The sequence below is a fragment of the Zea mays genome, chromosome 9 (genome assembly GCF_902167145.1).
Source record: "Zea mays cultivar B73 chromosome 9, Zm-B73-REFERENCE-NAM-5.0, whole genome shotgun sequence".
NCBI lineage: Eukaryota > Viridiplantae > Streptophyta > Magnoliopsida > Poales > Poaceae > Zea > Zea mays.
The window spans coordinates 127289668-127301768 of NC_050104.1; the positions used below are offsets into that span (position 1 = coordinate 127289668).

The 12101-nt window shown below is 44.6% G+C and overlaps 1 protein-coding gene across 4 annotated transcripts; it reads left to right on the forward strand.

Annotated features, from left to right (window-relative positions):
- Positions 1–6986: 6986 nt before the first annotated feature.
- On the forward strand, positions 6987–11839 carry LOC100286097 (uncharacterized). 4 transcript variants are annotated; one of them, XR_004852478.1, is made up of 10 exons: positions 6988–7776; positions 8701–8872; positions 9069–9222; positions 9303–9366; positions 9510–9617; positions 9781–9906; positions 9985–10217; positions 10399–10601; positions 10679–10870; positions 11408–11833. XR_004852478.1 is itself a non-coding variant. In XM_008660519.4 (9 exons), the coding sequence occupies exons 1-9, from the start codon at positions 7531–7533 to the stop codon at positions 11413–11415; spliced, it is 1317 nt and encodes a 438-aa protein (XP_008658741.1). In that variant the 5' UTR covers positions 6987–7530; the 3' UTR covers positions 11416–11833. The 4 variants fall into 4 exon arrangements, 3 of the variants coding, with proteins under 3 accessions (XP_008658741.1, NP_001353672.1, NP_001353673.1); XM_008660519.4 differs by lacking the exon at positions 10679–10870 and having other exon boundaries at positions 6987–7776; positions 11405–11833; NM_001366743.1 differs by lacking the exon at positions 11408–11833 and having other exon boundaries at positions 7086–7776; positions 10679–11111.
- Positions 11840–12101: the final 262 nt, after the last annotated feature.

Genomic DNA, 12101 nt, shown 5'->3' on the forward strand with positions numbered 1-12101 from the left:
CTCCCCGCCGTCTCCACTATCGAGCTTCCGGCCGAAACGCCGCGGGCCTCGTTCCCTCCGGTACACGGTGGCGGCCGTGACACAAACGCAGTTGTCACGGTCTCGCAAGACTCTCGCCCCACTCGGTACAATTACAACGACTCACGCAAGAGCCGAGGGGTTGTGAGGTTTATCTAAACTCACTCAACAATCTAGGGTTCACCTAGAGCAAGCGCTAAAGCGGTCTAACTAACCTAAGCACTTCGCAAAGCACCTACGCTAATCACCGAGTGATTCTATTAAGCACTTGGGTGTTTGAGCTCTTGGAAATATGCACTATGTGTCTTGGTATGTTGCTTGGGCTCTCACACTAGAGAATGGCCGGTTGGGGTGGTATTTATAGCCTCCACACCCCAAACTAGCCGTTGGACAGAAAGCAGCAGCTTTCTGTCGTCGGGTGCACCGGACAGTCCGGTGCACCACCGGACACTGAACAGTAGATGTCCGGTGCACGCCACGTCAGCCGACCGTTGGCGCCTGTAGCAGTCGACCATTGGATCCGACCGTTGTCGTCTGCCCGTTGGCACACCGGACAGTCCGGTGCACACCGGACAGTCCGGTGCTACAGCCAGAGAGCGCCTGTCTGCGGCCTCTCTGCGCAGACTGTCCGGTGCCTCACCGGACAGTCCGGTGCACACCGGACACCAATGTCCGGTGCGCCACCAGGCGCTGGCTGACAGCCCTTATCTTGGATTTCTTCGTTGATTTCTTCGGGCTTCTTTGTTCTTGAGTATTGGACTCCTATGCATCTTTTTATGTCTTCTTTTGAGGTGTTGCATCCTCATTGCCTTGGTCCAATTCTCTTCGCATCCTGTGAACTACAAACACAAACACTAGAAAACTTATTAGTTCACGGATTGTGTTGTTCATCAAACACCAAAACTCAATTAGCCAAATGGCCCGGGGTCCATTTTCCTTACAATCTCCCCCTTTTTGGTGATTGATGACAACACAACCAAAGCAAGCAAATAATACAATTATTTGAGTGAAAATATGCATTTTACTTGCTAAGATGCATGATTGTCCCCACAATGTGATATTATGGACTTAAGCCTCCTCCTAACTCCATAATTCACTTACTTCCTATTTTTGGACCAAATAACCAAAACCACTTGAAAAGCCATTTGTAGATATAAAATTTTAAATTGGTGGTGTTTGGTGTTTGATAACATTTTCATTGCTTTGGTCCCTACAACTTCTCCCCCTTTGGCATCAACCACCGAAAAGGAAGACATTAAAAGCATATAGGAAGCAAATAAGACATGCCCTCAAAAAGGATTTGTAAAAATAATACCAATTGAAACACCAAATTGATACTCCCCCTAAATGAGTGTTCTCCTTTAGAAAGAATTCTCTCCCCCTGTAGAGACGAAGAAATACTCCCCCTGACAGAGATCTTCTACTTAGGAAAAAGCATGTGAAAATTAGAGGTGCAAGACATGATTTGAAAAGACTAACTTCCCTTATGCATAGGTAACAGAATATGAGTTAACTACTTATGCATTTTTGCAACATGGAAGCATATGATATGAAATATAGTCTAATCAAATTTTGGAGAAGACATGTAAATAATACTGAAAGTAGTCTCAAAAGATACCAATTGAAAGTCAATGGTGAGCTTGAGAGACATGAGAGTTCTTGGAGATTTTTGCAGTGGAAGATTGTTGTCTTTCTCCGGGGACCTTATTTTCCTTACAATGAGACTATCACAAGAAATAGACTTGAAAAGGTGTTAGTCTCAAAGTGTTAAATTATAGAGTAATCTCCCCCTAAAGGTGTGCATACAAGTTTTGAATACTTGTAGGAGACGTGCACTTTTGATTTGATATCAAGAGGGGCAAATTATCTACAATCCTAACTTTGGCACATATAAGTTAAATGATACAACTTGTAGAGATCAAAATTTTCAATTGATGCATCATTTACTATGGAGTGATATAAAAGTTGTGTGCCGTGCTTAAATAAACATTTTAAGCCATGTAGGTTTGCTTAAGTATATGAATTAAAAACAAGCAATCCTACCATATGATTTACCTAGTATGCATGATTTTGAACAAAAGTACATAACAAATGTAATACTAGGCAAGAAAGGTAAACTAGATAAAAGATAAATAGATACGCATATCTAATAACGAGAAATACAATAAAACTAGTTACCTTAGTCATGGGTGGGAAATTTGGGTCCAAAAGTTTCACTAACCCACTTGGCAATAAACTTGATCCAATATGATGTATCCCATGATATACATCTCAAACTTGCCAAGTCTCCAAATTTCCCGAAGACCTTCGGTCCACTCACTTCCCTTTCGGGATCCAAACCTTCTTGGTGCTTTTCATGGTTGAAATTATCTCCTTTGGCACCCAGATGTGTTTGGCCCCCTTTCCTTTGTTGGCTTGCTTGTTGGCCTTGATTGCTATCACCTTTCCGTTCTTTTTCTTCTTGATCAAATATGGTGTAGCATCCTTTTTGTTCACCTTTTTGATGTAGGTGTTGGAGATTTTGCTTGATGGCTTTTGCTTGAGCTTTTGCCTTTGTTTATCCCCGGTCATCGCCTTGCATTGGAAAGACTTGTGGCCTTCCTTGTGGCATAGCCTACAAATCACAGTTTCTCCCTCTACAGGCTTGTTCACTCCCGCAGTGGTGTTATCCTGTGGAGGTCGGATTTGTTTGGCTTTGCCTTTCTTGTCATACAAAGCCTTGCCAAGGCGAGCCACTTCTTGCTTTAATTGTTCATTTTCCTTTGCAACCTCATCCGTACATGTCTCTACAACAATATTCTCAACAACGACTTGGTTGCAGGGGTTAGAATCATCAATTAAATCAAAGCAGGAAGTAGAAGCATCTTTCTTAATTATTTCAGGTATTTCAACTAAAGATGCTGCAGGGGTGCTACCAATGTTTTCTAGCTTAGTAGTTAGCTCATTATTGTGTATGCTAAGAATTTCCATTTTCTCTAGCAAATTTTCAATAGCTTCTTGGGAGCTAGCTAACTTAGCCTTAAGTTTTTCATTCTTTTTAATAAGGCTATCATCGGTAGCAGTGGATGGAGCACTAGATTCCAATAGCTCAATTTTAGTTGATAGCTCACTATTTAAGTTTGCAAAAGTTTCAAATTTTTCTAGCAAACCTTTGTAATCATTTTGAGAGCTAACCAACTTATTTTTCAAAGTTTTAAGTTGAGCTTTTTGCTTAGTGCAAACATCCTGAAAAAATTCTACGGCTTCTGCAAGCTCATCTAGAGAGGCTTTTCCCTCACCTTCATCATCACTACTACTTTCATCACTAGAGGATGGAGTGCTTTTGTTACCTCTTGCCATAAGGCATTTGTGTGATGACCGTGATGATCGTGACGAGGATCGGTGGCTGCGCGTCCTTGGAGGTTCATCTTCACTTGAAGAATCATCCCAAGTTCTAACACTTGTTAGCGCCTTGCCTTTGCTCCTCTCCTTTTTGGGCTTGGCCATATTTGGACAGTTGTCCCTGAAGTGGCCCTTCTCCCCACATGCGAAGCATCCTCTCTTCCTTTGCTTTTTCCTGTCAATGTTAAAGAGAAGATCCTCGACCTGCAGGGGCACACCCATTAGATTAATCTTGCGGATCATCCCCATTACCTTTCCGACGCGTCGGATTGTCTCTTCGTCCTCGGAGGATGATGTGCATGGTTGATTATCTTCATCATCATCACTTTCTTCTTCTTCCTCTTCTTCACTTGAGGTACTTGGAGTGGGAGCCTTCTTTTTGCCCTTCCTTTCATCACATGCAAAGGCATATGGTCTTGAGGAAGTTGGCTCCTCTCCCCGACTCATTTTTCGCGACATCTCAAAGGCCGCGATTTTCCCAATCACAATGGTCGGGGTCATGTTGCTCAAGTCCTCCATGTTGTGAAGGATGGTGATGATGCTCCCATATCTTTGTTGTGGTAGCAGGGAGATAATCTTCCTCACAATGTCCGCATCACCTAGCTTATTAATGCCAATAGAGTTGAGCTCATTGATTATTAGATTCAAACGAGAATACATGTCTCTAACAAGCTCATCATCTTTCATAGCAAAAGAATTGTACTCATTTAAGACTAGGCAATGTTTTTGCTCACGGACATTGGATGTGCCGTCATGGAGCTCATGCAATTTTAGCCAAATCTCATTAGCAGTTTTCAAGGTAAATACTTGATTAAAAATATCCATGCTAAGAGATTCATACAAGCAATTTTTGGCTCTAGCATTTAAATGAATTTCTTTTTCCTCACTCGTGGTGGGTTTCTCGGGATTCTTGAGGGGTTTCATCCCGTCACGAGTGACTCTCCAAACACCTAGATCAACGGCCTCTAGGTAACAAGCCATTCTAGCACTATAATATGGGAAGTTAGTGCCGTCGAAGTGTGGTGGCCTATGGGTATCCATCCCTTCCTCTAAAAAGCGTCGGCTCTTTTAGCGGTGAAGCTAAAGCGTTTCAAATGAGCCAAACCGGGCTCTAATACCACTTGTAGGAAACGGGTGACGCCTAAGAGGGGGGGTGAATTAGGACTTCTAAAACTTTTACTAAACTAGGCCACAATTAAATCCCTAGAGCAAAACCTATGCAAATAATCAAAACTAGAATGTGCAAACTCGGTTTTGTCTAAGTGTTGCTATCTCTACCGCAAAGGCTAAGTTTCAATCTACACTAAATAAGTATGACAATAAGATTGAAACTTAAATGCTTAATATAGATGCGGAATGTAAAGAACTAAGTAGAGAAGCAAACTCTCGTGGATGACGCCGGTATTTTTACCGAGGTATCCGGAACCACGCAAGGTTCCGACTAATCCTCGTTGGTGCCCCTACGCAAAGGGAAGCCCACGCGAGGGCCAAGCACCACGGTCGAGTAACTCCGTAGAGAGCCACGGGCCTTCTCCACGCGCAAGTGGTGCTCCGCTTCCGGCTCCTCTCGGACGCTCCCCGCCGTCTCCACTATCGAGCTTCCGGCCGAAACGCCGCGGGCCTCGTTCCCTCCGGTACACGGTGGCGGCCGTGACACAAACGCGGTTGTCACGGTCTCGCAAGACTCTCGCCCCACTCGGTACAATTACAACGACTCACGCAAGAGCCGAGGGGTTGTGAGGTTTATCTAAACTCACTCAACAATCTAGGGTTCACCTAGAGCAAGCGCTAAAGCGGTCTAACTAACCTAAGCACTTCGCAAAGCACCTACGCTAATCACCGAGTGATTCTATTAAGCACTTGGGTGTTTGAGCTCTTGGAAATATGCACTATGTGTCTTGGTATGTTGCTTGGGCTCTCACACTAGAGAATGGCCGGTTGGGGTGGTATTTATAGCCTCCACACCCCAAACTAGCCGTTGGACAGAAAGCAGCAGCTTTCTGTCGTCGGGTGCACCGGACAGTCCGGTGCACCACCGGACACTGAACAGTAGATGTCCGGTGCACGCCACGTCAGCCGACCGTTGGCGCCTGTAGCAGTCGACCGTTGGATCCGACCGTTGTCGTCTGCCCGTTGGCACACCGGACAGTCCGGTGCACACCGGACAGTCCGGTGCTACAGCCAGAGAGCGCCTGTCTGCGGCCTCTCTGCGCAGACTGTCCGGTGCCTCACCGGACAGTCCGGTGCACACCGGACACCAATGTCCGGTGCGCCACCAGGCGCTGGCTGACAGCCCTTATCTTGGATTTCTTCGCTGATTTCTTCGGGCTTCTTTGTTCTTGAGTATTGGACTCCTATGCATCTTTTTATGTCTTCTTTTGAGGTGTTGCATCCTCATTGCCTTGGTCCAATTCTCTTCGCATCCTGTGAACTACAAACACAAACACTAGAAAACTTATTAGTTCACGGATTGTGTTGTTCATCAAACACCAAAACTCAATTAGCCAAATGGCCCGGGGTCCATTTTCCTTACACCGGCGTCCCATCTGGCTCGCGCCGGTAAACAAGTAATGATGGCGCCCCGCATGCTCTATGACGACGGTGGCTCTCAGCCCCCTTACGGAAGCAGGGGACGTCAGCAAAGACTCGACAGCCCCGACAGCTGTCCTTCCGCCAGGCTCCAGCGCTCCTCCGACGGCCACGACACCACACGAACCGGGCGCCAAAACCTCTTCGGCTGCCACGATGGCATGTACTTAGGGCACTAGCTCTCCTTCGCTAGACACGTTAGCACACTGCTACACCCCCCATTGTACACCTGGATCCTTTCCTTACACCTATAAAAGGAAGGTCTAGGGCCCTCTTAGAGAGGGTTGGCCGCGCGGGGAAGGACGGGACGGCGCTCGCGCAAGGCCGCTCGCTCCCTCCCGCGTGGACGCTTGTAACCCCCTACTGCAAGCGCACCCGACCTGGGTGCGGGACAAACACGAAGGTCGCGGGTTTCACCTCTTACGCCTGTCTCCCTCCGGCTTCTTCCCCCTTCGCGCTCCGTCTCGCGCCGACCCATCTGGGCTGGGGCACGCTGCGACAATTTACTCGTCGGTCCAGGGACCCCCGGGTTCGAAACGCCGACAAACACCTCATTCCAACAGACTCTCCAAAATGAAATTTAGCTTGGCTAGCGAGAGTTGCTAGCCAAATTTGGCTGGTGAGGGAGTTAATTTAGAGAGCCAGATAGCTTAGCAAGTTAAATGGCTACTCTGTTGAAGAGCTATTATGCTATTAAGTAGCTAAAATTTAGCTTCACAAGCTATTTAGCTAGTCTCTTAGAGATGCTCTTATCTAGCTAATTTTATTATTAGCCAATTAACTATTAGCTCTAGTGAATTTAAATATCTCTTAATAAAGAGAGATACGATAGAGTTTTATGAGAAATGATACACATTAGTTCCTAAATAAATATTATCATGATAGCTTTAAAAATAGCGTCAAAACTTTCCATCGACAGAATGACCTAATAATCAATCAATCAATCGTAACAATCATCACAGGTACTAAAGAATTGTAGACTGACAGAGCCGCCTTCATTCCTGGCGCGCACGTTCAGGCGCTTCTCTTGCCTTGCCGTAACGGCTTTTAACTATTTCCTCCTCTCCTCCCGATCCAGCTAGCCTGGCCTCCCACCTCCCCTCCCCTCTCTTGAACTGAATCCCCCACTCCGTCCTCCAGTTCGATCGCGTTCGCGGCCCCCCACTCCGTGTTCCGGAATAAGTAGCCGGCGGTTTCCTCACCCCAGGTTTTGCAGTTGCTGGGGAGTGGGAAATTCGTCCGGCTCCGGTTTGGCCAATGCTCCTGCGGTTTCTTGGAGAGGCCGCTGAAGCAGCAGCCCTTGCCTGAGGGATTCTCCTTTTCTCGGGCGGAGAGTTCGGTTGCGGCGGAAAAAAAAAAGAATTCTTTCGTCGGATTGGCCCAAGTTCTTGGTTGATCCGTTACAAAGCCCCCACTGTACGCTGTGTTAGCCTTTTTCCACGCGTTTCTTTCCTTACTCTAGATCCGTGTCCCCGCCCGATTATTTGGGGGAATAGGCAGCCCATCGATCGGGGGAAGAGGGATTTGGAGGCCTGACCTCCGATGGAGGTGCACGCCGACGTCGATGGGTCCGGTGTGCCCCTGGCCGTGCTCCTCAAGCGGGAGCTGTGCAACCAGAAGGTGGAGAGGCCGGACATTCTGTTCGGGGAGGCCAACAAGAGCAAGAAAGGGGAGGACTTCACGCTCCTCTTGCCCAGGTGCCACCGCACCACAGGCGAAGGCGGCGGCAGTGGCGGCGGCGAGAATGCAGGCGGCGGCGACGACGACGACACCATTTCCGTGTTTGCGGTAACGATACGATGGCTCTCTTCTTAGTTTTGACCTGAGTTTATTACATTAAGTTCGCATTTTGGTGCCATGTACACTCTGCCGCCTGACTGTTGCTGGCAATTGGTCAATGTGGCTCTGGCTGGATGGACTAAAAGTGTGGTAGGAATCTCGTTGTTGTAGCATATAACTAGAGGTCTGGATTTTATGGTGGTTCGTTTACTCCCCTTAGAATATATTTAGATATTGTTTGGTTCAGACCTTGTTAAGGGAATAGTGATCTCTTACAGGCGGTAATGGTTACTGGTTATAATTGGATTGGATAATAGTATCTAGTACTACTGGAAAGAGCTCAACCAAACAAAAGTATCAAGTATCGGTATCCATTATCTCATGTAATCTGTTTGCGTTACATTTCGACGAACCAAACACCATCTTAGTGTAATAGAACCATTTCTTAGATTTCGTGGTTGTTTCCCATCATGAAGCTTAGTGCTTCCTGTGGTGTCATGGTTTCGTGCTGTTTGTCTTTTGCATAGAGTAGTAGCATGATTGACAGGCCTGATTTTGCGGTGTGCTGGCATCAAGGCACATGGGGACATATGTCAGCTAGTATTTTACTGCACTTGATTGGCTTGACTCTATCATTTCGGTGGTCAGAAGACCACTGGTTTGGGAATATTCAAACTGTTTGGGATCTTTCAGGCTCCCGGTAGTTGCCAATAAGTTTGGTCCTACAAAAAATTTCATATATCAATCCAACATTATCTATCAACACAAAATGGAGCAGTGTAATGGCAAGTCAACCCATGTCGGAATACTCTTGTGATATTTCAGTTCTACACTATGAATGTAGAGTATTATAGTTTCTATATTAAACATTCCCTTATACAAACTAAAGTGATAGCTAATCTCACTCAAACTATTCATTCTGGTTTCTCGCAGATTTTTGATGGACACAATGGCTCTTTAGCTGCCATATACACACGGGAGAATCTAATAAACAATGTGCTGGCTGCTATTCCTCCAAATCTCACAAGTGAGGAGTGGACAGCTGCGTTGCCAAGGGCACTAGTTGCTGGTTTTGTAAAAACGGATAAAGACTTCCAAACAAAAGGTATTATAAATGGGTTGTCAGATCTGCCTGTCCGTTAACCATTCAAAAGCAAATTATTTCTCAGTGGATGTCCAATGTTTACAGGAGCATACAGCATTTGCTGTTTACCATGGATAGAGGATGATTTTAGCCTCCTATATATCATGGAGTCCTCAGACTGTTTCACTGTGATGTAAACTGACTATAATGTTTTCAGCTGCACGTTCAGGGACCACTGTGACTTTTGTTATAATAGATGGATGGGTTGTCACTGTAGCATCAGTTGGCGATTCACGATGTATTCTAGAATCTGCTGAAGGTTCAGTATATTTTTTATCAGCAGATCATCGCCTGGATGCTAATGAAGAGGAGTATGTCCTTACGTGCAAGCTTAGTTATATGTCTACAATATCCTTAAGACTTATGACTAACCCAAGCTCCATAACTGCAGGGTGGAGCGTGTTACAGCAAGTGGTGGTGAAGTTGGGAGAATAAATATTGCTGGGGGTGCTGGGGTACGTTACTTTTATTTTATGTATGTTGTCAGTTACCAAGTTGATCATTTGTTTCACCCTCCCCACCCAAGCACACAATGCTGTATTCATGTGAGTGGACAGGTTCTAATTTTAAGGACAATTTCTTTGCGGCCATTATTCAGATTGGTCCGCTCAGATGCTGGCCAGGCGGATTGTGTCTATCAAGGTCAATAGGTGACATTGACGTCGGGGAATTTATAGTTCCTGTCCCACATGTGAAGCAAGTAAAGGTGCATAACATATATGAACTATTTATATAAGTGTAATGGTGGAAAAGATTCTTCATGTTATTAGATAGTAGCAGGAGACCAATCATAAAGATCAACGGTATCTCAGCATAAGGTCTGTAATCTAAATGAACTGATACGAGGTTTGATGCCTACATTATTGCAGTTGTCCAATGCTGGTGGGCGGCTTGTCATTGCCAGTGATGGTGTGTGGGATGCGCTGTGTTTTCAAGAGGCTCTGAACTACATCAGGGGTCTACCAGCCGAAGCTGCTGCTAATCGAATTGTTAAGGTACTGCTATCTACATGTGTATCCCTTGTCGATAAGTGCTCTATGGTTTTATCTGTACTCATAAGTCTTGTTATGTAGGAAGCTGTCACTTCAAAGGGATTAAGAGATGATACTACTTGCATAGTAGTTGACATACTACCTCCAGAAAAGTTAAGCCCCCCACTAAAGCGACCTGGAAAAGGAGTCATCAAAACTCTGTTCCGTCGGAGGCCCTCGGATGAAATGTCTGAAGATCAGATGGACAGAGGATGTTTAGAACCTGATGTCGTGGAGGAAATATACGAGGAGGGCTCTGCAATGCTTGCTCGAAGGTCAGCATTCCTTGTTCTGTGTGCTGGATACGTTTTATACTAGTAATTAAACGATATGTGGTGGGAGCATGCATCTGCATAAGAGGTTTGGAGAATAGATGCATTTATCGCAACAAAATTTGAACGTGAATTATACATATCCATGTGCAATTTGGCCTAAGCACTTTTATCTTGTCCACAGGTTGAATATAAATTACCCATCGGGAAATATGTTCAAGCTGCATGATTGTGCTGTCTGCCAATTGGAGATGAAACCTGGTGAGGGCACCTCTGTTCACGGTAACATGCCCAAGCATTCAAGAGTTGACCCCTGGGGTGGTCCTTTTCTCTGTTCCTCCTGTCAATTGAAAAAGGAGGCCATGGAAGGGAAGCTACATTCAAGAAGTATGGATGTCTTTACCCAGAAGCTATAACCCGTTTTTATTTTGCACTGGACCATAACTATAACCCTCTTTTTTCAGATTCCCAATTTGATGTTCGACCTATGCCTAAGTAGGCATTCCCTGGCGGTTTCTATACATTGGTTCATACACACAAACTACCACTAACAACATCATTATCAAATAAAGTAGACTCGACAATATCATCTTATTCATCAATCAATGTCTGACAGAATCAGGAATTTTCACCTACTACATTCTTATCAAATGGTGGTCGGTACAGATTATAGAGACTTATGTCATTTATATGATGCAGTACAGTTGTTTCGTAGAAGGTTAAAATATGAGCTTATCAAGTTGTATTCAGATAAACCACAACTGCCTCTAGGTTCAGATGAACTGGTAGCCTTAAGCTGTGCTGCCTTCCGTAGCTGTCATTGATTATCAAGTCTGCACGACTTGTCTATTAGTGAATACCAGTCGTTGGTTGAGTCCCATTTAGTCTGGACGTAGTAGTTTTTTTTCCCACTTGTCACACTGCTTGATGCGTGACCATAAAGGCCGCCTTTTCCAGTCTGAGTCACACAATGCTTCTCCCTTGTTAATCCTTTCACCACATGGATTTTCCTTTCTTTTTTATTCTTTACCATGTGTATAGTCATGAGGCACATCAGTACATCACATTGACTACCTTTTTTTCGCATTTACACCATAATTCTGCGGTTGTACCATTGTACATTTGTACTCACAATTTTCTAACAAATATTTATTCCTTTTCTTTTTGGAACTTTTGCTTCTCTGAAACAGCAGCAGAGTGACACTGCGCGCCCTCTTGCATATCGAATTTAAGCTATGGCAGCCATTGTTTTCTGCTGCAAGGATGAGTTCATTACTTTTTTGGCCAAGGCAGCAAGATTCTCAATACGGGAGTCATTTGTATAGACGTTCCTAATTTCCTACTCATCTTTCCCATGAAAGAGCCCATACAGATACAGTCTTCCACCACGATTTGAAGCCAGTTGCAGTACATGTGGGTTGCTTTTTACTAAGATGCATGAAGTTTAGAATAATGTACGTAGATGCTAATGCATAGACATGGCATGGTATTCTTAGCATCATTTTGCTAAGGGGTGTTTTGAATGCAGAGTAAATACTTAGAGCATATCCAAGAGGCACTTTATTTTTGTCTCTCTGTTTAACTCTCTATTTAATTTTTCATAATGATTACACTCTATATGTAGCATTTCACTTCAACATACTATCTATTTAGTTTTGCTAGTCAGATGACTAGCCAAATTTAGCTAGTGGGAGAGCTAATTTAGAGAGTCGGATAGTTTGGCGAGTCAAATAGCTAATCTGTTAGAAAGTTATTTTGCTGTTGAATAGCCAAAATTTAGCTTGGCGAGTCATTTAGCTAGTCTCTTGGAGATGCTCTTAGTTGACTAAAAATTGCTAGTGGAGTTAGCTAGCTAATTTGCTAATGGCTCAACTATTAGCTAGACTG